This window comes from Phalacrocorax aristotelis, chromosome 6, assembly GCF_949628215.1.
Source record: "Phalacrocorax aristotelis chromosome 6, bGulAri2.1, whole genome shotgun sequence".
In the NCBI taxonomy this organism is placed as follows: Eukaryota; Metazoa; Chordata; class Aves; order Suliformes; family Phalacrocoracidae; genus Phalacrocorax; species Phalacrocorax aristotelis.
Window position 1 is genome coordinate 51,109,489 of NC_134281.1, and position 25,645 is coordinate 51,135,133.

The 25,645-nt window shown below is 44.2% G+C and overlaps 1 protein-coding gene across 9 annotated transcripts in view; it reads right to left on the bottom strand.

Annotated features, from left to right (window-relative positions):
- Positions 1-25,645, bottom strand: part of ST3GAL3 (ST3 beta-galactoside alpha-2,3-sialyltransferase 3) — a 189,141-nt gene that overhangs the window by 40,903 nt on the left and 122,593 nt on the right. For all 9 annotated transcript variants that reach the window (XM_075097841.1, XM_075097843.1, XM_075097845.1 and 6 more), the window contains 3 exons: positions 22,547-22,610; positions 14,204-14,299; positions 9,528-9,714 (listed from right to left, as the gene is read on the bottom strand). In XM_075097841.1, the coding sequence (XP_074953942.1) occupies positions 9,528-9,714; positions 14,204-14,299; positions 22,547-22,610 (347 nt within the window). The remainder of the gene's footprint in view (positions 1-9,527; positions 9,715-14,203; positions 14,300-22,546; positions 22,611-25,645) is intronic.

Genomic DNA, 25,645 nt, shown 5'->3' on the forward strand with positions numbered 1-25,645 from the left:
CTATTGATGACTATTCAATCCAGGTGGACAAGTTTTGTTGTCCAGCGTGCATCCATCTGATAATATTGAATGCTATGAAGGCACACTGCAACAGCATCAGAGCAGCCCCTGTCACCAGCTGATGCTTGACAGTGTACTTACAGACACACGAAATATGCCTGGGTGGGAACAGCTCTCAGCTATGTAGTGACCTGCCTAATCTTATTATGCTGTTGCATGCAGGTATGTATGAAGGGCAAGCTCCAGCCTGCACTTTCCATACCAGTAACTTTCCTTTGGGAATCTGGCCAGGAAGTCTCCCCCAAGGCCCATGTTGCAAACTGGGTCATTTGTCTACGGAGGTTCTTGTATGGTCCTCATCACAGTGCTACCTGAAAGCTTGTTAAAAGCTATACAATACAGATCTAAGGTCATCTCCCTCTTCTGGTCAGCAGGGACAAGATTTTATATCGCATATCTACATATTTTCCAGGCTCTCTTCTAATTGTGACTGGAAAAAAACTGGCTCACCTTCTCTCATAGGGCACCGTGTTCATACTTCTCCTTATGTCTGCTGGAAATGGCTCTGATCTCCTAAGGCCGCTCACAGAGAAGGATTTGTTTTCTCAAATGCAAGTCTTTCTTGGTTTTCTTGGGCTGTTCCCACCAACACAGTGCACTGGGGGAGCAGGTCCTGACAGTGGGAGCACAACCCCCACAGGCAGTATGGACTAGCCTTCTGCACAGCCAGAGAGATATCAAAACCTAAAAAAAGTCAACGTTGTCCCAAGAATCATCCCAGAAAGACAAACTCCCAGCTACTTTCTGTCAAAGGAGTATGGAATATTCTCCACAGAATACATCATGTAGATTCTCCCGTCTCTTCTTCTCAGAGACTTGGAGCCAGAAGAGTCTGCCTCATGTTTTCACTTTATTACAAGGCATTTTCTCTGCTTCAACATTCAGTAACAGTTCAGCTGCCTTGACCGAGGCACTGAACCATCCTGATGATGTAATAAGAAATCCTCTGCTATCATCAATTCTTCCTAAAATCACCCCACGGTCTGTGAGTGGAAATGGCCTTTTGCACTGTGTGCTACTATCACAGGACAAACACCACTGAAAAGGCTTTCTTGCTTCTTCTCTGGTGCAAGCCTCATCATGTCCGTTATGCACACTGGCTGACTTACTCACCCGCCATGCTTTCCTATGTTATACTTCTGAAGTGATTTTAAACGGCTCTTTAGGTGAAAACTGAAATTTCTGAAAGAGATGGGACAAGCCCTAAGCTGACTTTCCAGTTCAAAAGCTGCTTCTCATTTATGATGGAGCAGAAAGTCCAGATTCTGTCCCCTTCCACCTGAGTCCACGGAGAGCAGGAGGACACAAGGCAATGCTTACCCAGGCATATCTCTAAGCAGATGGGCTAGAGCTCTGTCTCAGCACAGAATCAGGCATCACAAATCTGTAACTAAGCTTTGCGTTCATAATGCATTAAGACAACTAGCGGTGGATTTACAGCTCCACCAAGACCAGATGAAGTGTCTTTCTCATAGTCCTTTAAAAAAAATGAAAAGACCAACTGCATAAAAAATATTTTAAAGCAACAAACCCCTGAGAGGAGGAAAGGGAAAGAAAATATTTGCAATCCAGAAGCAGATTCTGGAGTGAAACTGTTAGGGGCAGTGGCCACTCCATTTGTCACCAAGGGCAAGTGACAGCATTGAAAAAATCAGGTTCTCCCTCCCTAGCCCAAATCCAGAGAAGCCACTTGCTCAAGTGCTGGGCACAAGTTCAAAACAAGCTGGAAATACATGCTTGTGGATGAATCCTTACTTGAGGTTGGACAGCAAGAACAGATTCACAGTCTATTTTCCTCAAGCCAATAGAAGCAGCATGGTGGCTCCTCAGGTTGTTTTTCAGGGATGCAAAACAGCCCAGAGGCAAGGCTATTTCAGAATCCAAGGAATCCACAAGTGTATTATGAGACTGTGACGTTCACAGTCTGTCCTAGTAAACACATAGCATGACAAGACCATTAACTAATGGAAGAAGAGAAGTTCTAAACAAAAGTTCAGCAGACAGTGGGGCCTCTGGCAGCAGTCTGGCCTGGGCTCTAGCATAGTAACACAGGCTATTCAAGGCAGGAAGGTATCGTAACGTACTTTTTAGCAGGACTAGAAGTAACCTGTTGACTTAAAGCAGAAATTTAGTTCCCAAATAAAAGGTAAAAAAAAACCCAAACAAACAACAAACAACCTTCACTGCTGCCACATCCACAAGATCTCCACAGGCAGCAGTCACATGCTGTGACGAAGGAGGAGGGGTAATGTCGTGCCGCTGCTGGAGTCTCAACATCTGCTGGAGGACAACTGCTTTTCAGATGGCATCACTGCCGTGCTCAAGTTGTCAGAGGCATGCCCCTGCAAGGGACAGACAACCAAATTTGGCCTTGCTCGCAGGCAGGTGCTCACTCGCTCCTATAACTTTCACTATCAAAGAGAGCTTCAAGGTGCCGCAGGCACTTACTGCACAAGTGACTTCTCCTGGCAAAGGCTGCAGAGATTCCTGCTGGAAGCATCCACAGGCTCATTACTGCATGACAAGGAAGCTTGTGAGCTGCCAATTTCTAGTGAAACCTTTGCCCTCACTTGGCTGCTTTACCACAATGTGCCAGATGTTCAGGGAAGTGAGCCCTAGCAAGCAAGAAAGCTCCTTCTGATTCACTAATGACGGAAAAAACTACCCTGGAATCTACCTCAGAGCCAGGCTGTGATAACTGGTTTGTATATCTGGCACTTGCAAATTCCTCTGTCTGTTTCAGGAAGCATCTACTCTGCATGCAATAGAGAAACCCTCCTTTTGACCATTATTTTAATAGAGAAGAGCAGTATTTGGCCAAACCTCCCTTCCCCTGTAATTCCTCTGGTACTTTGAGTATTCAGGAAGAGCTTCTGTCACTGAGAGACCTGGGGTGATGCAGGACAGTACTGTAGTGGGAAGCAGGCAGGGTGGATCACAATACGTATGGGTAATGTCTCTTGGCAAAAAGACCAGTCGAGGAGAGAGTGTAACTGTTCTGAGTGACTGTCCATGAGTAGTGAACCTCTGGGGATGCACTAGCAGCAGATGTTTCATCAGAGGAGGGGTGCCTGGAATTGTCAGCAATGACTGCAAGTCAGCACTGCCAGACCAGTCACCACAGACGCTCAAATGACTCACATCTGTGACCCTTCTGCAATAACCATGCGTTTATGTGACTGCAGGCTGTGGGACTCCAGCCCACTTCCTTTTCACTTGTACACTGACATATTAGGCCAGCATGGTGCAATACTCCCTTCTGCTAACCATGCCACCTTTCTCCATCCCATACTCCTTTCCTGCCATTTACTCGCAACAAGTACAATTATTTTCTCCTTCAGTTTATTTTAATGCTTGTCAAATGACTGAAATCAGATTACCAGGGATTTTGCCACTCAGATTCACCCACCTTTCCCCTTCTTAAAGACAGGTCTATACTCTCCAGTGATACAGTACTGCCCTAACTTGCTACGAGACTTGCAATTTTGAGTGCCAGCTCACCCAGAACTCTGTGACGGAGATTACATTTGTTTTACTGCTGATGTTGAATATTTTGCCAAACCTGCCCTTTTTATAGATTAATCTTTTCTCTCAAGTTTTTATTTGCTTCCAGATATTTCTGTTCTAGTGTGAATTAAAAAGCAGCTGGGTTTTTACTTTTTCTTTGGTCCATATTCCACTACTCCTCTTCCTGGATACAGTGCCTCCCAGGGCACTGAGGCATCACGCAGATCTCTGGAAGGCTGTTGCACCAGACTGTATGTATGTAATACATCAAATCCTCTGCCTCACTGTTCTGCTGCTGCTTCTGCATCACACTGACTTTTTTTGCTTTTTCCTTATAACCTCTCATGAAAATCCTCCTCTCTACAAAGCACTTATCCCTTCCTCAGTATGCAAAAGTGCTGCCAAAAGACTAACATGACACAGAGCAAATCCCTTTCAGCTGCAGGGAGAATAAGCTTATCTGACCACTGACCCCAGCAATAAATAGCCATTCGCCTGTCATTTACTCTTTCTCAGATAAACCTCCTTTGATTTCACTTACTCAAGAAAGGACTAAGCAAGGATCCTAGTACCTGGCCTGCAATCTCTGGTCCAGCAGGTCCAAGCAGCTCCATGTCTGATGTCTGAAGGAATTCAGAAAGTCTCATAGCCCACCTGTGACTGTATCATGCACACATGCAGTTGCCATCAACATTTGGATTACAACCTTGGACTTCAAGAGGGCCAACTTTGGCCTCTTCAAAGACCTGCTAGGAGGAATCCCATGGGCTAGGGCTCTAGAAGGCAGGGGGGTCCAAGAGAGCTGGACAATATTCAAGGACCACTTCCTCCAAGCTCTAGATCGGTGCATCCCTAGGAGGAAGGGGTCAAGCAAAGGAGCCAGGAGACCTGCACAGATGAGCAAAGGGCTTCTAGAGAAACTCAGATGGAAGAGGGAGGTTCACAGTAGGTGGAAAAGGGACTGGCCACTTGGGAGGAATATAGGAATGTTGTCAAGGTATGCAGATAAGGAAGGCGAAAGCCCACTTGGAATTAAACCTGTCAGCGCATGACAAAGATAACAAGAAGGGCTTCTTCAAATACATCAGCAGGGGCCGCGGTGATGCAGGATGAAGAAAAGGCAGAGTTACTGAATGCCTTCTTTGCTTCAGTCTTTACTGCTACGGCTGGCCCTCAGGCATCTCAGCACCCAGAAGAGAGAAAAAATCTGGAGAGAGGAAGACTTACCCTTGGTTGAGAAAGACTGGGTCAGAGATCACCTAGGCAAACTGGATCCTTGTAAATCCATAGGCCCTGATGGGATGCACCTGTCAGTGTTGAAGGAGCTGGCAGATGTTCTTGCTGAGCCACTCTCCATCTTTGAAAGGTCGTGGAGGACACAAAGGTCCCTGAGGACTGGAGGAAAGCAAATATCACTCCAATCTTCAAAAAGGGCAAGAAGGAGGACCTGGGGAATTATAGGCCAGTCAGCCTCGCCTCCATCCCCAGAAAGGTGATGGAGCAGTTCATCCTGGAGGTCATCTCCAGGCATGTAGAGGACAAGAAGGTTATCAGAAACAGTCAACATGGATTCACCAAGGGAAGATCATGCCTGACCAACCTGACAGCCTTCTATGATGGCGTGACTGGCTGAGTTGATGAAGGGAGAGCAGTGGATGTTGTCTATCTCGACTTCAGTAAGGTATTCGACACTGTCTCTCATAGCATCCTCACGGGCAAGCTAAGGAAGTGTGGGTTGGATGAGTGGACACTGAGGTGGATAGAAAAGAGAACTGGCTCAACAACAGAACTCAGAGGGTTGTGATCAATGGAGCAGAGTCTGGAGGGAGGCCTGTCACTAGTGGTGTTCCCAAGGGGTCTGTGCTGGGTCCAGTCCTGTTCAACATATTCATCAGTGACCTGGATGATGGGATAGAGTGTAACCTCAGCAAGTTTGCTGATGATACCAAGCTGGGAGGAGTGGCTGATACGCCGGAAGGCTGTGCTGCCATCCAGCGAGACCTGGACAGGCTGGAGAGCTGGGCCCAGGGGAACCTCATGAAATTCAACACCAGCAAGTACAAGGTCCTGCACCTGGGGAGGAACAACCCCAGGCACCAGTACAGGTTGCGGCTGACTTGCTGGAAAGCAGCTCTGTTGAGAACAACCTGGGAGTGCTGGTGGACAAGTTGACCATGAGCCAGCACTGTGCCCTTGTGGCCAAGGCGGCCAAAAATATCCTGGGCTGCATTAAAAGGAGTGTGGCCAGCAGATCGAGAGAGGTTATCCTCCCCCCACTACTCTGCCCTAGTGAGACAACATCTGGAGTGCTGTGTCCAGTTTTGGGCCCCCCGGTTTAACAAGGACGCAGAACTCCTCGAGTAAGTCCATCGGAGAGCTACCAAGGTGCTCAGGGGACTGGAGCATCTCCCTTACGAGGAAAGGCTGAGAGACTTGGGTTTGTTCAGCCTGGAGAAGAGAAGACTGAAGGGGCATTTCATAAATACCTATAAATATCTAAAGGGAGGGTGTCAGGACGATGGGACTAGGCTCTTTTCAGTAGTGCCCAATGACAGGCCAAGGGGCGATGGGCACAAGCTGGAACACAGGAAGTTCCACCTGAATATGAGGAAAAACTACTTTCCTGTGAGGGTGCCAGAGCAGTGGAACAGGCTCCCCACAGAGATTGTGGAGCCTCCTTCCCTGGTAATATTCAAAACACACCTGGACACAGTCCTGTGCCCCCTGCCCTAGATGTACCTGCTGAAGCAGGGGAGTTGGACAAGATGATCTCCGGAGCTCCCTTCCAACCCCTACCGTTCTGTGATTAAGGGGCAAAGGAAATATCAGGGGGCAGAGTGCAGCCCATTTTTTTTTGAGGAATGTGCCCACTTCCACAGCAGTCATGTTCTTTAACAGGATGCTTTCATTTCCCTTATCTCTGTCCTGAGGTCAGACTTCTGACTATAACCTCTGGTTTGCAGTGGGGTTGAAGTCTTGCAGAGGGATAGGCGTAGTGTCAGATAAGGAATAAGCAACAGTGGCATACAGAGCTCCTAGGTCAAGCAAGTGCCTCTAGATGAATCCAGAAAAGGAAAAAACACCTTTTTCTCTGGAAAATCAGCTGAGAGAGAAACAGAGAACTCCACAGAAAGCACTGGGAAGGCATTTGTCATTTTGAACTTACCACACACTGATAAAATACTAACACTCAGTACAAGAACAAACAGACGCCTACATCTTATTCCCGTAGCACTTTCAGTTCTCCATTGGATCATTTCTTCTAGCTAAGAAACAGCACTTTTTGCATTGGTTTCCACTAGAAAAAGCAGCTGTGCTAGCCACCTGTTTGCAGCTGAAGCCAGTGACACCAAGATCTCAGCCTCAAATAGAGAGAATGAGACAGATGCTTTCCAGTCACCTGGACTACATCCTGAAGTGTTCAATGAACTGGCTCAGCAGCCTGAAAAGCCAGCAATGATTCCGTTTGGGAGCTTGTATAGAACAGGTAGGGTGTCAAAGGATTGAAAACTGGATGAAAGTAAGTGCCTAGCCTTAAGAAGGCAAAAAAAGGGAAGAGTTCATTTATGATTTTGATTCTCAGAATACCAAGGATGAAAAACATAAGACTGAGCAGCAACCTAGGTGGATTTGTCATGGGCAAATAATTGTTGAAAAAAAGTATTTATTTATACAGGGAAAAAATATGGGGAAAAGCAAGATGAACTGGAAATCAGAAAGGCTTCTGATATATCACTTTCACAAACACGCCAAAAATACTATTAATGATACTTCTGTGATACAAGTTCAGAAGTGGCCAAAAAACTATCCAGGAGGAGTTCTCAGTGGGCTTGCTGTAGAAATGAAGGGATGTTGTAACTCTGGGGTCTGCCTAGGAACCAACTTTGTTTTCATTATCAAACCGGATGATGGAGTAGAAAGTGTGTTAAGCTGCAGAAGACATGAATCTGGAAGGACTGGCAGGTATGCTGGAAAGCTCTGCCAAAGGAACTTGGCAAACTGGAGAAGTGTTCTGGAAGAAAGAATCGTTAGGGACAAGTGCACGGTGCTGCTCTTTGGCAGGAAGAGCCGACAGCACAAGCACAGGGTGCGGAGCTAGGGAGGTAGCTGCTTTTCAGTTCTTTGAGACCTGGAGTCTCAAGGAACTGGAACTCACCTTCAGTCCCATGCCATTGTGGAAAAGACAGCCAAAATAGCAGATGTATAAAGAATGTGAACTGCGACGTTAGTGAAGTAGCTGCTCCCCTTTATTTGCTGTACTCTCTACATTTTTGGGCACTCCTCTTTAAAAAAAAGATGAATCAACTGCAGGCATTCAAAAGAGCAACAGGAATTAAGAGATCTGGAAAACAACACCTACAAGAACTGAAGAAGATGGGCGTGTTTATTCCAGAGAAATGAGGATAAGGGGCCAACCACAAGAGTGCTGAAGTAACATGCAGCGCAAGAAGCTCAAGTTCTTTCCGCTCTCTGCCAAGTTGGGCACTGAAGCAGTCAGTTAAGATTACTGCAATCGCTCTCCCCAGTCTTCTAGCAAGTTTTAACAAACTATTCGCTGCATCTTTCCAAGAGCAGGGGATACCACATTAGAATCCAGTGATGAACGCAAGATTGCAAATATCAGGTGGAAATTCAATTTGTTTTGAAGTAAACCAATCCATCCTTTGAACTTCAAGCTAGACACTAGGAGTCCCTACAACTGCATTCAGGCTGCAGGGCACTGACACTGCCAAGGAATTCCATGCATTCCCTCGCCCAGAATGAAGAACAAGAGCATGACATAAACCAAAGAAAATTACTTTTGACTCAATTACTCATGTTACGAAAGCCCACTTGTGCTTGCCCAGAGGCCGACAGGTAACTTCACCTGTCTGGTACCAGGAAAATAATTGCAAGTTGGTGCCAGTGTGAGACAAGAGCAAGGTATGAGAGCCCTTAAAGCCAACTATGTAACAATTCTATACAATTATTTTCCCAGACTATTTTATTCTGTACATGGTGAGCTGCCAACCTCCTCTCTTCATCTCCAAACACACGATATAACATCCCATCCTCTGAACGTTAATCCATTTGCCTGGTTATTTGTTCAAAAATCATTAAAGAACGTTTGAAAACAGAGATATAGCATTTGTAAAACAAGAACTTTACCCAAATAGAGGCCATTTATTCTGGACTTCATGACAACAAATAAAGATGAGCCATCATCTGAAAGAAGTCAGTGCTCACAACCTGATTCCATTTAGGAAGGGTGAATTACAAAACAACCCCGGCTAGTAACAGGTCCACGGTACTTCAGAAGGGCGCTAATGAAACTGACTGGGACAACATATTTACACAGGGAAAGCAGTGGATTTACCATTTCAGTGGTTTTAAATTAGACTTGATACTGTTGTTCTGGACAATACTTTAGCCACACACAAATCATGAATCTCAGTACAGCAATAACAGAGCAAAATATAATGGCTTGTGCTATTCAAGAGGTCGTATTAAGTCTGTGAATTGTAGCCTTTTCAACAAGTTGGGCTGCTGCTGTGTCCTCCTCCCCTCCTGTGCCACCACATCCTTATCCCCAAACTCCCATTTTCTCCCCTTGCCATTGCTCTTTTCCTTCCTCTGCTCTTAAATCCACAGAGTCTATAAAAGCCATGCAAAAGTTGGTCCTTTTATGTACTCTTTAAAATAAATAAAATTTAAATTCATTGTTCGTAGGACACACTAACATAATCTTGAACTGAAAGCCTCATCTGTGATGCAAGGTCAGGTTACAGAGAGGTGTCTTTGTAAAGTGTATTTAATTAAGGCTGAAGTCCATGGAGGTAAAAAAGCCTTCACTTAAATGCAGCAGGACACACAGAGGAACTCTCTTCAGATGAAAACATGGCAAATATGACTGTGATGTCATGTCTGCCCACTGTTTCTAATTAGGTGACCTTCACAATGCCAGCCAACAGCATTCTTACCACTTTCTCCTTGTAAACAATGTATTTCAGCCACTTGAAATCCTGCCATTTGAATCCCGCCAGAACAAACAGGGAGTCCTTCTCATACTGCTCCATTTTCTGGATTGCACCTTCAGGATATGTGATCCGGAGAGTTGTCTTGCCACCCACATCTTTTTCAAAGCCCTTCACTGGAGCCGAGTTCAGCCTGCAGGGCAACCAGAGAAGACACTGTCATGGATTCCCACTTAGACTCACGCATGTTGATGATACAGCAACCACTGCCGGGCAAGAGCTCCCTGTATGCAGCTGTTACAGCAGCAAGCGTTAACTCTTGCAATTCTTCACCACAAATATTTATGAAGCTTTATGCCAAGTGGCAACAGTTTAATTAGAAGCTGTTTTAATTACTTGATTGAATATAATGCAACCTACTTCTGCATATCTACTCTTGTGATTTAAACTGGGTTGGAAGCTTTGGAAAAGGAAACTGAAAAATATCGTCCTTGCAAATTTAGAGTTACAAACTAAGCATTAATATGTTAACATCCCATCGCTCCTGGGATATCTAACTTGGATTCTGCAAGACTGTGCTGAAACAGAAGATGCAGCTCCATGTCAGTTTAAGCGAACTGAAACTGGTCTCATGCTCCAACCCCAGTCCAGAGCTTACACTGCTATTCTTACCCTAAACTGAGATTGTTTAGGGAACAAAGCCAGCTAATAATTGTCAAAAACCCCAAAGGAAAAATCTCCACCTGGTTTATTTCCCCAAACTGACCCATCCAGAAGGCAAGCCGCCCTGCAATGCCAACGCAAACGAAGAGGTTGGGCTGCGCAGCTGGGGTAAGGCTCAGCAGCACTGTGGTCTCACTGACTCAGAGGAGTTTCTGCTGTGGAAGTGCATCCCACTCTGAAGACATGCAAGCAGACACACAGCTTTGTTCTTGGGCATGCTGATTTCTAAGGGAATGCTGCGTGTTTGGCTGTGCTTTTGTTAAAACACACCTCACAGACAAAGTTTTTTCCCTTCAAAAACCATACTGTGCTCTGGTGTCAACAGCAATGATGACTTTCATGACACTGAAGTTATTCAGAACTTCTATTCAAAACTAGAAACCCAAAGCTGACGAAATGTCAAGTAACTTGGAATACAAATCTTGCTGACATCAAACAGCAGCCCCTGATGGAACAGCATTGCCTGCTTGAATTATTGCAGCCTTCTTGACTTGGGGTAGTTCAACATACTGGAAAATGCTTATGGATTGCAAATTTTGCTGTGCAGGAATGTTAATGAGGATCTGAATTGTCTTTTTCAGCCTGGGTAAGCATTTTAGGTGGGAAACCTTTTACCAGAAGAAAATCCCTGTATACAATCTGAAATTCTATTCAGAATTAAGAGGAATAAATTCCTACACATTTTTAGTAGAAGTATGTACATTATCATTAGGAATAAAAATATTAAAGGGAAAAAAACTTAAGAATCAGCACCACCACCATTTATACAGGAGATGACGCTTTCTTTTTGTGATTTATAAAGCCTCGCTTCTTTACCCTGACTTTGAGATATTTAGACCTGACTACCTGCAAAAACAGTGCTCCCAGCCAGCCTGATCCTTTGCTTTTTCCTCTGCTGCTGACAGCACATTCACACATTGCTCACTTTTGCTATGGATGTTATTTAAACTTCCAAGGTGTTGTGCCTCTTTGGGGTAGATGAGCCTACATAATGTAAAAGCACACGGACCTAAAGGTAACAGAGATAAATACAAAGTACTATGTAAAGAAAGCTAGTTATACATATTTTCATCTGTCTTCTTGAAGTTGAGAAGGTTAGCACCTACAGTCATTTCACATGCCAATATGTAGCTTTTCAGCAGGGTTTTCCCCACCCGCAGCTGCTGGGTTCCCCATTTTGCTGCTTACTTTGTTAAAGCTCCCAAAACTTGGGACCCCTATGTTGCATCTAGACAGGAAACAAAACAAACCATTTCTCCAAGTAAAATGAACTCAGGTCTCCAGCAAAGGGCCAGAATGTGAGCTGCTGATGGAGTCATAGTGATGGAGTCCTGCTAACGAGCCAGCACTGTCAGCCCCAGGTCAGTGCCCCAGGGGCAGCGCAGGCAATTGAGCAGGAAAAGTTCTGGCAGCCACAGCCTGTGTTCACGAAGGTGCATACTACATATTTTGAGCCCTTTCTCAGGCAGGACACACTGGTGGTTATAAAGACAGCTACATCTTACAAAACCTCAGTTAGGATCCCAGGCCTCCTCGTAGTGCCCAGGCACAGGCAGTTTTCTCCAAAAGAGTTCTGCCTCTGTACCCACTGAGACACAGGGAGCTTAGAGACACTAACTTCTAACCTAAGCACCATGAAGACCCTCCCAAATATCACTAATCATCATCATCAGGGAATCCCTATCTCATTCTAACCAGAAATTTCTGACACATACATGTTTCTCCTCTGCCTGCAATCTATTCTAAGGAGGCATTTCAGAGCACTGATGACTGACTGCTGCAAGAAGTTCCTGCCAGGTACAGAGTGAACAGCTGGGAATAACATCTGCACCAAAATCTGATAATATCCAGTTAAAAAAAAAACCCAGTAACTAATTCACTCCAAGCTGTTTTAGAACTGCCAAAGCTGATCTGACTCTCTTCACCACAAGTTCAAAATTTCTTGCTGCAATTAGCGATCCTCCTATGGTAACACACGATGCATCAAAAAACTCAGCATACTGCTGGATCACTCCTTTGTTCACAAACATACCACATTTTTTCCCCTTTAAATTCACCTCCTAGGTCCCAAATCTGATCTTTTAAAGGAGTTTTGCAACCCATGAAAAAGGATGCATAAAACCCATACAAGGGCCTTCCCCAGGAGTAAAGGAAGCAGTTGGATACATTTAAGAAGTCTGCTCTCACCTCCTCAGTCCCACATCCAAGCACATGGCTTCATTTAACCTTTACAGATGACTTTTCTCTCCTTTATCCGTCCCCCAAACAGCACAGGTGCTTAGCTGCCCTCTTATCCTCTCAGCTTGCAAACTGACTTAGATTTACTGATGTGGAGAGAAAAGGCTGAACTTTTCATTTGGAAATTAAATAGTGGGCTTTCTGATGTAAGTCTTAGTGGGTGGCTTAGTCCAGATGGACTGAAAATGTTCTTTTGCTACTTTTTGAACAGGCTGAGCCCAAGAAGAGGCTATAACTGAATTTTAATTCAGCTCAAATAACTGCAAGTCACCAGACTATGACAAGCAGTAAGAGCTCTTTGCTAGCAACTGATAGTGGTATGAACTAGGAGAGGGGCTGTAAAAGTTTCATCCTGTTCTGAACAGGCATCCCTGTGTCCAGAGCACTGCCGGGGAAATGGAGCCATTGACAGGAACAAAGGACTGAAAGGGATCTGCCTGGTCTTTCTGTCCAGAGTTAGAGGGTATTTATTAGTCTATGTACATTCTATTCTTTCCTCACGTGCCCATGACTAGCACACGGGTGAGAAAGGAGACCATGCTAAATGATACCTTCTCTGTGGCTTAAATTCTTTTACTAATCCTTTTCTTTCTTTCTTCCACCTTAGCTAAGATTTTGCTATTTGCCACCATGTCACATGGTTGACTGAAGTTCAGAGAGATGATATCAGTTACATTCCCTTTAATATGAAATCAGTTATGTTACTAAGGAAAAAAAATACCAGCTTAGACTACATTAAACCAGTTTTTTAAACTTACACAGCAGTTTATCCCACTTTTCCTATTTACCAATGTAATATTTTGTTACTTACGATTCAGAACCTGCTATAAAGCTCTGAACTGCTTTCAAGTTAGACTAATGGGTCTGTAGCTCCCTACAGCAGGTTTCCCCCCTCCCTCCTACACACACTCTCTCTCGCTCTCCATTAGTACAGGTATTATGTTTGTTAATCTCCAGTCACCCAGAACACCTCACTGACTTGACAAATTTATTCCTAAGAGTTATGACCTGTGATTTCACATATCAGCGCGTTTTTCAAGCATTTTGAGATGGCGATGATCCAGGTCCTCAGTGAGAGCAAGAAGTCCTAACTTCGATCGCAGCCATTTCCACTCCTGTGCCACTCTACTTCTGCTCCTTTATTCAGCATCATCATCCACAGTGAAACAGGCAAAGTATTCACAGCTTCTAGGGTGCACCTACAGGTGTTCATTCATTACTGGGTCCTCACTCGTCGAGGCTTACTGCTTCCTCAGACCCTATGCTACACCTTTTAGTTCTTCCCATCCTAACTGTGAAGTATGGGTCCTGGGGAATGCTACTCGTGTATGACCAATAGTACCTCCCTGAGCTACCTAGGGGATGCGTCTGGGAGCAGTTCTAACAGTACGTTTTACTGCTTCACCTCCTAAGGGCATCACAAAAGAAGCAGCTTTTAGAAAAGAGCTATGAAGAGAAGGTTCAAGTGGGATCATAAGAGAGAGCACATTCCCAAACAGCTGTGGAAAACTGAATGCTTGAGGAGCCTCTTTATCCTTTGATGTGATCACCATTTATAACAAACACTAATGTGCTCTTTGTTTTTCCCCCCTCCATGTTAGTTAATACTTCCATACTAACAGATACTGTCACTAGTGTAGGTTTAACCTTTGCCCACATAGCACGTGAGCCAATACCGAAACTGAATATATGACAAGAAAACTGTGATGGCAAAGACTCACCTGACAACGACATCATAGTCATCAATTTTTAACCCCAATGACTTATTTGCAAGTACTCCACCATTTCCCACAATAATACATCGCCGGCAGCTGAGACTGTGGAAGAAACAGAGGGAAGAGGTGATTTTTGTAACACAACTTCAAACACATTGAGCTGCACATATTTAGTTTGCACCTATCCGAGAACTACAGGAAACCTTCTGGAATATTAAGAATTATGGGGAGGACAGAGATACACTTGATCCCCAGCTCACCCCATCATGCCCAGGCATTACACATGATAAACTGCTTTCAACACCTCACACCACATGTGGCCTAATGAGATGAGCTGTCAGGACAAGCAGCTCCTCTCCCCCCACACCCCTGGTATGATGGGTTTGAATCAAACCCATTTGTTTACTTAAACTTTCTCATTATTCATTTAGCACTGAAATAAAAATAAACCAAAGGCTTAGTGAGGAAGTCCTCTCTCCAAGCAATTTTCTGAGTGCAGGCATATCTTGCCAGGTTATCTGGGGTGTGCTCACCTTGCTGAGTGCAAAATTGCTGCAGTTACCATGAGACTTTGAGACAGAAAAACATTAAACGGGTGGAAAAAGGAGCACTTCCCTGCATCCGTCCAGTAGGAGACATATATGGAGACACAATGGGTGAGGAAAGGGAAGGAAAATAACCTTAATTAACAAAGAAACAGGAAAGAGAAGGAAGAGAACAGTTTCTCGTGGAACCGCGAGTCACGAGAACTCTCTGCAGCAGATGTTAAAAAGTGATTTCGTTTTGAAGACAGAGAGAGGACTTCTTTCCAGCCATCTAATCCCAAATGCAGCTGGCTCTTCTGGCAATGTGCCTCCATCTCTGGTAGTTCACTGAAGGAATACGTGTCTGCAGAGCCTTCTTCGGAAAGAGTCCAAGTCAATCAGTTGTTTGGAGCAGACCTCTGGGCTAGGCGGCCTTCCTAGTCCCAGGCACAGTTGACTGGTCTTTTCTAGGCTGTCCTCACTGTGATCGGTCTAAAGAGCCAATGTGAGGAAAGCTCTACTTATGTGGGGTCCATCTTTGCAGAGCGGGGCTGGAGCACACTTAAAGACTCAGCTAAACCACAGAGGGTTACCCTGCTGACAGAGGCATTAGCTGGAGATACGCGCAGAATTAACAGCACCAAGAAACGTTCAGGAACAGCTTCGCCAGCTGAGATAAAGTTTCACTGCAGATCCCAGCCTCTCCAAAAGAAAAAAGCCTCCTCAAGAAGACAGACATTAGCCCAGTGCTTGGGTCCCTAAGGGCCAAAGTAGTATGGATGTTTGTGATAATCAAATCGCAGTAGAGAAGGAATTTTATAGACAATGGCTCAAAAAAAAATACAGTTCTGGTGACAAGGAGAAAGCAGAAGCAGCATCTGGTTCAGGCAGTATATTGCGTCAAGGAGGGAAGGGAAAGAGTCAGCCCCAAGTACACCCAACTGAGTGACAAAGATGGTAACAGCTTTGTCAAAAGCTTTAAGGAAAAGGTGCCGCAGGAAGGAAAAAAAAGACACAGTTCAGTTCTGGCCAAGTGAAATATCAGATGAAAATACACTCTTTTGATGATTACAATAAGAAAGTTTGACCTCCTAAACAACAGACTGCTGGGTGAAATACTGTAATTTCTCTACCCAATTGTCTCCAAGCCATGACTTTTCTTAATTTTATGTTTTGAAGAATACTGTGCTGAAATCCAAAGACTGCAAGTTATAGACACTCCCCTCTAACCCTTAACCCTTTCCAACTTACTGTTAGGATCCTAGCTCTTACCAATTTTGAATACAGATGTGTTTGTTTCAGCCTCAAACCACTTAATTGCATTCTTCCCTTTTCTGCTAAATCAAAGCACCATCTACTGTCAACAGTCCCTTCCACATCTGTATGCGATCCACTTACTAACAAACCACTGTGTGTAAACATCTGCTTCTAGGTGGATAATCAGTCACGGGTCAGAGTGGTGAGCATGAGCCACTACACATGAGATAAAAGAACCCATTCCATCAGCCAAAGCTGTTCCAGCAGCCTGTCTTCATGGCCCTGTTCCCACACAGTACTTGTGGACTGATCAAAGCTCGTTCTTAATTTCCTCTTGACCATACAAACCGGAGCGAGCTCATCACACCTCTTAGGGTATGGCAGCTCTCCTAGATCTTGAGTCACATTTGCAGTCCCCTCCTGAACCATTTTTTACTTCTCCCTGAATCTCCAAAGCACTGACTCTGGAAGACCAGCATGCGGAGCTAACGCTGCTCGAAGCAAGGTCCCTTTTACACAGAGATTTCAGGTACGTCATTCCAATGCTCTTTTTATAGTCATTGGTTTGCAGAATATAATACTCACCTGATAAGCATGATCTGTTGTCACCTCTGAGATGCCTGACTTTTGATTTGGGTGCAGTAAAGGATTGCTCAGGAAAGGGCCCTATGAAAAGTCTAGACTGACCCAGTCCTCCTACTCCATACTTCCCCAGTCTTTGGCTCTAGCACATTTTCCCAGTGTAATTTTACATTCCAGTCTTAACAACTGCGAACACCTGCCAGCAGGATTACATGAGAAGTGTCACTAAAGGATTAATTCTCAATCCTGACAGTAACTTTTTAAAGCTGTGTGACATAACCTATTCCTAAAAAGGATATGCCTACAATGGTGGTGTGTAGAATCAGAATATAATGGACTGAGACAAAAAACTAATGCCTATCTTAAAAAGGTTACCTTTATCAATCAAGCTTCCAGTTCATCTAAAAAAAACCCATCTTCACCTACGTGACAAGATTTCATTTCCATAAAATCCAAGATAATTGACATCAGTTATGCTGCCATTCTAGCTCTGTTCCAGATCTAACTTTCCAGGATTCTTCCTGCAAAACCAAGCTGACCAACTTACAGCCACCCCTTTGCCATCTCCTATACTTCAGGAATGGCACAAATTTGCTGTTCTATCCAACATTCCAAGAAGTATTAAAAATCAAACAGTAATAACAAAAATAACTCTTTAGCTCTTTAAACACTCTTCAGCGCTTAATGATTTAAAAAGACATATATTTGTCATTTAACATCCTCACAGTTACTAATAAAAATATAGAAAGTATTTCATTGTTGCTGTAAAATGGGACACCATCATTCTATCTTTACTCAAATAAATGAAACAAATACTTAACTGAAAGGTTCTGCCTTTTCTAACCATAACTGGTAGGTTAATCACATTTGCCTAGTTTCGTGTCTGAACCACTCATATCCTGGTGGTCTTGACATATTTAAATGCATCCTCCTTTTTCCTTAAGTCCACAAGTAAGATTTTTCACTAGCACCTTTTTAATGCTAAGGTCTCATCTTTGATCTTCTAGCAGCTTTTTCTTAAATTTCTTTCAGAAGTACTCTGCCCTCTGTCATCGCAAAGCTGCACGTTTCTGTTGCACACTTGGAAGGCAGTTCTCAGTTGTAGACTGCTTTCTTCAGGTGCATGTGATGAAGATATGGTGAGTCTTGGACTTTGCCTGGGTTCCGCACATCAGGCGTGTACATCAAGTCTGGGAAGCCAGGACTGTTTTGATCAAGACAGAAAGGCGAGCTGGCTTGGTCTCACCAGCTTTGGCAGTCACGCTGTGGGACAGTGAGAAGATTGCAGGGCCACTCTGATGGCACTGTGAAAGGGAAGCATTCGGCAGAGGCGTCAGGCACCTGACCTCACATCCCAGCCAGAAGTTTGGACGTTGGCACCAGCGTAGCGCTGACTGATGGTGCCTGAGCATGGGAAACCTGCAAAGTCACTGCTGGATCCAGGAAAGCTTATGGCTGAATACAGACATCATGCAGCAGCATCAGTTACAGCTCAATTATTTCTCCACAAAGAAGTGTGCAAATACCTTTCTGTTTGTTTACACAGTATGTCAAAGCTGTATTTCTTTTCCAGAAGACTCAAGGACTGAACACACTGGACACAGCCCAGGTTCCAGTTTGCTACCAGGGTGGTATTAAGGAGGGTCATGGACTTTCTACACCAGACAGACTTTCCCTAAAGCCCTAGGCTGGAAGCTGCAGCCAGATGTACAGCCTCTTGACACAGATGCTCAGAGGCTGAGTTCATCTACACCAAAACTGGGATTCATACAGTTCTTCTTGAACAATATAGCACTGTAAACACATGTATGTTTTGTAGCAATTGCTACTTCCTCTTCCTCTGTTATCAAAGCACTTTAGGGATTTGTCAGGGGCAAAAAACCACAAAGCCCTCCTTTACGCAACTTTGGAAGTAAAAGCTTTGAGGAAAGGTAGAATAATCAAAAAATACCTCTTTAGGGTAACTAGTGCTTAGGGAGGCTTAGCATATTCTGGTTTGATCCGGCTGCTGCTACTTAAACTGGTGCTATCAATCTAAGCCAGAGGGACACACACACCTCCACTCCTGCTCTGTCAAATTCCTTCCTCACTTGTTAATTTATATACTGCATTAGTAAAGACTGTTAGTTATACGCTCAGAACTCTCGGTTTTCCTTCATTACCACCTGGAGGCAATATGAAAGGGTCAGCTAGGTTTTTATATTTATGTCTTTGCACAGGAAATTTACAGGTCATCACTGGAGAGATTTAACCCAAAAATCCACTTTAGCCCAGCCAGCAAAAGATCCATGGAACCGGAAACCAAGCCCTGATCAATTTGCAGAATGAGGGCCAGGCCACTGGAAGAGCCACTAAAGCAAGCAGTGAAAATGTCAACAATATAAATGGGCCTGGAAAAGCCACAGGGCAAAAGAACTCTGAAGCGTCAGAGATGAGTCCCACCAGCATCTGCATTAGGAGGAAAGACATGCCAGCTCTGAAGGAAGAGGACACTGACTCTAGAGAAAGTCCCCTGGATCTCCAATCTTTTCCAGAAAAGCTCAGAGCTCAGTTGCAACTACCCTCACAAACACAGCCGCAGTTTTACCCACCTCCTGCCCTGGAGCAGAAGCAGGTTACTATAAGCAGTTCAACACAAAGGTGCCATAATAAGGAGTCATGAAGAAAGCACAGCATCACTTACACTGTGTTACAGGCGTGAACTATAGCATTTGTTCACATGCCCTCCAGCTGCTGCTAGTTAATAACACAACCCTACTCACAATGGAGGGATTAGCTGGAGTGAGTTGACAAAGCTGCTTTGGGATGATGAAAGGTGTACACGTACCCGGAAGGATCGAGTTTGCCTCATTTCAGCACCGTGTCGTTACATTGTGTCAGGAAAGGTGCATCAGGATGCCCTTTCAGCACAGGGACAACCAAACAAACAAGTTCATTTCCAGGGCTTATGGGAGACAAGTGAAGGTAATATCTCAAGGGACAGCTTTGTGAAGGAGGACAGAAATGGAGAAACTTGGGTGGGGACAAGACCAAAGGCTTGGTGTAGATCACCCACCATAAAACTCTAATCCCCTCTTTCCTTCCTATGCTCTCACGCACTGCTCTGACCTCACCTCTCCTGCCTCTCCCACCCTTCCCCCAGGAAAGCTGCATTCAGCGTGTGGTTACACGAACACGGCAGCGCTCACCCTCCCCACCCAGCCCCATCCCTCTGCCTCTCGTGCTGCCGTCACAGCGCTGTGCCAACGCAACTCTTCAGTGGGAGGGGAGCTCTGTCAACGAGGTCAGTGGAATGACTCAGGCTAAGAGAAAAACTTTTACACTGGAACCGTTTCAGTGACCCACTTTAAAGTCCCTCCTCAAATAGCAGCAGCGCAAGGAGAAGGTAGGGAGCTACAGTCTGAGAGTAGGCAGCATCATCATCAGCAAATATAGCTTTTTGGACCAGCTTTGCGAACAGTGAAAATGTCGGTGTAACTCTGTCCTGAAAAGAAGGTGAACCTGGAGCTTTCCCTACTGCTAGAATCAGCCCACTAGACTTCTGAGAGCCTAAAAGTAGAAGGGTTCACAAGATCTCCTAAGTCTGACCCCTTGTATCTCACAGACTTTAGCTGCCTCTCTTACCTAACTCTTCCACAATAAGGCATTTTTTAAGCCCTTAATCATAGAATGGTTTGGGTTGCAAGGGACCTTTAAAGGCCCCTTAGGTCAGGCCCCCTCCAGTTGCTCCAAGGTGGTGAGCAAAGGGGAGAGTTCTGGCCTTTCTCCTTGACCAGTGAGCAGTAAGGGAGTGAGATGAACCTCAAGGCCCTTCTCCCAGCACACTGGAGCTGCCACAGAGAACTGTTGAGTTCTAGTTTAAGCTTGAGACAAAATGAGAGAGTAGCTAACCTTCCCTCATCAGTCTGCTCCACCAGCTCTTCTGGAATCCAAAATGCCAGATACACATTTCTGTCAGTACTGTAAATCATTGATGACCATGGCTGAAGAATGTTTTTGGAAGCATATCCAAATCTGCATCCATGCCCTACTCACCAAGCAGGTTTCCAAGAGCAGCACTGCGGTAGCCTCCTCAAGCCTACCTGGTACTTGCAGTAACCCAAGCTCGCTCTCGTTACAACCCCTTTGTTGCAACTCCATCCCCTTACTGATTTAGGCTCTCACTTTGTGGCTTGCTATCCCAAGCCTTTCTTGTCCCTTTCTCCCACATCAGCTTCAATTTTTATCTTTCCTAAGACCTGCTCACTTGGGAGGGCTCTGGGAGGTGTCTGTATGCGAGGCATTTGACTGCAAGGCATATGCTCTACACAACCAACATCGACTGTTTTGCATTTATCACAAAAATTCCTAAGAAAACAGTACTTCCAAGATATCTGTGTGTTTACAAGCATACACACCACCAAACCCTGTTACTGCAATACTACAGATACATTTCTAGCGTGTTCCTTAGGTCTTGTTCATACTTGATATCTCAGGGACCTTGCATTCATTTAACAAAGGCTTGAGTGTTAGTTCTTTCCTATCCCTGCACCAAACTTCTTATAAAGAATGTAAAACCAAAGCGAGCAGCTCACGCTAGAGTGGCTGTTTCACAGCCTCCTGAGAAATGACTCTTAAAAAAAACCCAGAAACATTCCACTCCTCAAAAAACAGGTGAGCAAGAAGGGTCACAATTACATTAACGTTCACTGCAAGACTCTTCCACCTGCCCTCTGTCATTAACACTAATTTCCCATGAGCAACCTTCTGAAAGAGTCTATATGTGGATTTTTCAACAGATTAAATCTTAACTCTCCAACCAGAGCTGAGATAAACCCCAGATGGGTGAGACTCAGTTGTGTGCAAAATCTCTAAGGTGGTCATTTGTAAAATGATTTTGCCTTCTGGACAACATTTCTCAAATTAATCCAAACTCTGAAGGCTAACCCTATCCAGCATTGCTGTGAGGCAAGGCAAACTTCAAAGCAATCTAAATTAGCACACAGACTGCAGAAAACTAAGAATAAACCTTCCCATAGAGAGTAACTCCCAACTCTACAGCAGGCAAGCTCTACAATCAACAGGAGAGATATGGAGACCTGCAGAAAGGCCAGAAAAGCTTATGAACTTTGTCATGGAAAAGTGGGCAGAAGGGGAGCTGGGGCAGGAAATAAAACCAATGCATTCAGAACGCAGGAACTGTGTTGTTATCCAGGTTCAAGGAAGTACCACTGTGTGGAAAGAAGTAGTACCAGGACTTTGAAAAGAGGTTATGTCCTAGTAAAAACCTCTTGACAGCTGCTGAAAGAAACTACCTGTAATCTGGGAAGTGGCACTAAACCAAAACTGCGGGGCAAAGGTAAGGAATGACAGAAAAGCAAGGATAGGAAAGACTAAAGGACTATCATTGGGAAGCTGACTGTAAACATGCCAGTGGGTTTCAGAAGCAACCTCTACAAGAGGACTGAAGAATCAAAGGAGCATCTTCTAAAGGCACCAGTTCAAACACCACAGGACCCAGGAGCCTGCTATCGCATCCTGGCACAGGCTTGGTCAACCCAGTCACACATTCCTGCTTTAAGAGTGAGGTATTAGTGAAAGAAACATTGTTAAAACAAGCCAGTCCCTTCTTTCCCTCTAGGAGTTTCTTGTTATCATGTTGCTTTGTCAGAAAGGCTGAAAAAGAATAATGCATTTACTGAAAACCTGCTATTTACTTATTTGAAAAAGGGGCAAGAGGGTGTATTGTAACACCATATGAAACAGAAGATTAGGAAATAGTCAAAAGGTAAATGCTTTTTTCTACTCATGTTTGACTTAACAGAGGTCTCCAGAGTTTACAGATTTGCTGGAAAGAGGACTCAGTTTCCAGCTTCCTGATCCACCTCCAAAGCACAGCCAAATTTACTGGCAATAATTTCTGGCAAAAAATATATAGTAAAATTTATTTAGGACATGTGGAAAATAATAACTTCGACCCCTTCTATTCTAAAAGGTCTCATCTTACCTGTCAAGAGCTGGAGTTAGACGGTAATCTTTGGTTGCTGACAGGATGGCTTTGATCAGATTATCTGGGGAGAAAGGAAGAAAATATTAGGAACAAGTTCTCACTTCTAATGGAAATCAAAAGCAAAGTGATGTAAAGTATCTGAAGCAGTTACTTGGAGCAACTGAAATAAGGTTCACATTAGGAATAAACAGTTTAACTTGCATATTCCTATTTTCTCTGGACCTTCACATGCTGGCTGCAAAGACATGTTATGCGCCAAATTCTGATGCAGTGTGCAAATGCCTTGCACAGAGAGAGTGGCAGAGAACAAACACAGTGCAGTTTAAGGCAGTGGTTTCGTACCTACTTACCTGGAATTACAGTTTCACAAGCACTTCAGACATAAAAAGCCAGTATCACTGTCAATGCTTGCTTTCAGACAAGGTTTTATGCAGCTGAGCAGTAAAGTGGATGCAGGAAGAGAATACTAGGTTAAAACTGATGCATTTTATTTTCCTGGGTTACTTTTAGTTCAGGTTCAGTTCCTCAGTCTGGCTTTCTCCATGGCAAAATCCAATTAAACCATCATAGTTGCTTAATGAAACGCCCATGGAACCACAACCTACACGGACACACAGTAAACACTGCAGCAACCAGATGGTATCAGTTACACAAGCATAGACACACACACAAATTAAATGTATTAAATTGTAGAAGCACAATGATTACACATAAATAATTCTACTGACTATGGAAATTTTTGAGTCTGCTTCCTATTAGATTTTGTCCTTTGTCCCTGATTTTTCCACCTCTCTGCCCCATAAAGGTCCAAACTCCTTTACCATGACCTGTCGAGGGCCAAGAAGCAGCAATGCTTTGGATAGTCTGGATTAACAAATGCACCAGTAACTTCAGAAAGGCTGTACTGGGTCCCACTAACAGTCCATCTGTCTCCAAATCCTGACTCTAACTGTGACCTGAAATTCTCTTCTACTGTTTAATTATTTTCAAATCAGGTATTTCATGTGTCAGGTAGAGCTTCTATGTATCTGGCAACCCTTAGTGATGTCTCTCCCATGAGCTCAGAATCCTTTTGGATCCATACGGACTTTCAATGACTTCCCTCTCCTGATTTTGAGTATGGCTTCTCTGAGCTTTGTTTATACTGGAAAAGACTGAACAGTTAGTGCCTTTCCACTTTCCTTATGAGACTGTAAATACCTATCATATCCTTCTCTTAAATATATTGGCCAAGTAGTTAAAAAGTTCTTAGGAAACAACCAGTCAAAAGGAATAAGTAAGTCTCATTTCTTTACAAAAGATTAAAAATGACACAGGAACATTAAGACGACTGACATCAAGAGATTGTTTACAATGAACTTAAATAGTTTTCCTGATAGACACTACTTACTGCAGTCAGCACGGTTAGGGGAGTCCCTTTCAGATAGAGAGTTCTGTTCTATTTACTATATCTCTCTGCAGAAACTACAGGACAAGGGTGTGGAACGAACACACAAGCTCGAAGCAGCCCATGTGCCAAACAGCTTTGAACCTGACAACAAGCTGATGAGACACACAAGGCAGACAAACAAAGGTGATAAACAGAAAACTCTGATGGCTACTATTAGATTTGGGGAAGTGTTTGACATGGCATTACCGACAGCCCCTGCCAACCATTACAAGCTGGGAACTGTTATTACTTTCAGAAGATTATAGTTCGGAGTGGAATAAGGAAACAGGCAATTTGCAGGGTAAAAGCAACTTACTTTGCTAAGAAAATACTGGTTTTGTTTAATTTTCCTTCATCTGAAGAATTTCTTTTGACACATTGGCAGCAGGCTCTCTCTCCAACAGGAATGCTATTTCCCTAAGTCTGCAGCAGCAGCGGGTTGTTGTGACCTCTAATGGCACCATGCCACAGTCCTCTCCTTGGCCCGTCTCATGCGTTGACTTTTACTGGACAGTGTACATTACTGTGGTTGTTTTCCCACACTCTCAGAAAAAGAGATCAAAGTGGATTGCATGTCAAGGGCCGCAACCTCCCATCTACCAACCTTTTCTTATGCCAGGTTTGCTCTACCACCCACAAATTAACACGCTGCACTACTTGGAGGCCATCCGTTACACTATATTAAAAAGCACGTTAAAGGAATACAGTTGACTAATGCACTCAGATAATTCTGTTTTTCTCAACTTGCCAGCTAATTAGTAATGCCTTCATAGTGAATGCTCAGGAATGAAATACGACTACTTTAGGACTGGATATGGCAGCATTTGGGTGGGGATGCTCCCCATTCCCATCATCCAGAGAGAAAACAAACAAAGCAAACCACCATATAGGACATTCACTACAGATTACGAATAGCCAAACAGGAGATATCGCTTCAGCAGCCCCCACGGACCAACAACACATGGCATCCAAGAGGTTTGGAAGTTGCACAGATCACAGCGTTATCATTCAAAACTGCTGAATGAAGCTCAATAAAAGACAAAGTACTTCACTGCCAAGTGCTGACTCACAGCAGGAATGAAGGTGGCACAGATGCCCTTAGGGTCAGTTCGTCTAGTCTAGTACCCACTTTGGAAGCCAGAAGCAGGAGCCACAATAACCAACAGGAAAAGCTAATATCCAGGGCAGGGGAGAGGCACTAGATCTTTTTGATTGAGCTGAAACTCACTACTAGAAGATAGATACTACACTGCTGCTGAGGTGGGCACTTGCATTTGGCACTTTGCTCACTGGCACCAGGAAGGAAGGACATGACCTCTTTCAGAAGGAGCTTCTGTATCTTCTTGGGGCAAGGTTTGAAGGATCAGCAGATGCTGCTGCAGCTGATCTGCAACCTTCCACAAGATGATGAAGATACCCACAATAGGGAACAACTGGCAGGATGTTTTACCACAGCTGGGTCAAGGTAGAGGGTGACTTGAAATCACCACTGCAAAGACTACTATCACAGATAGCGACCTGCAGGACAGAGCACTGCTCATCTCCAGACTATGACTAGAGAAAATCAGGCACCAGGAAAGCAGCTGCATTATGTAAAGTTAATTGATGGAGTGTGCTTTCTTCAGGGGAAGTGAGAAACTGAAAGGGCGATGAGCATAGTCAGCCTT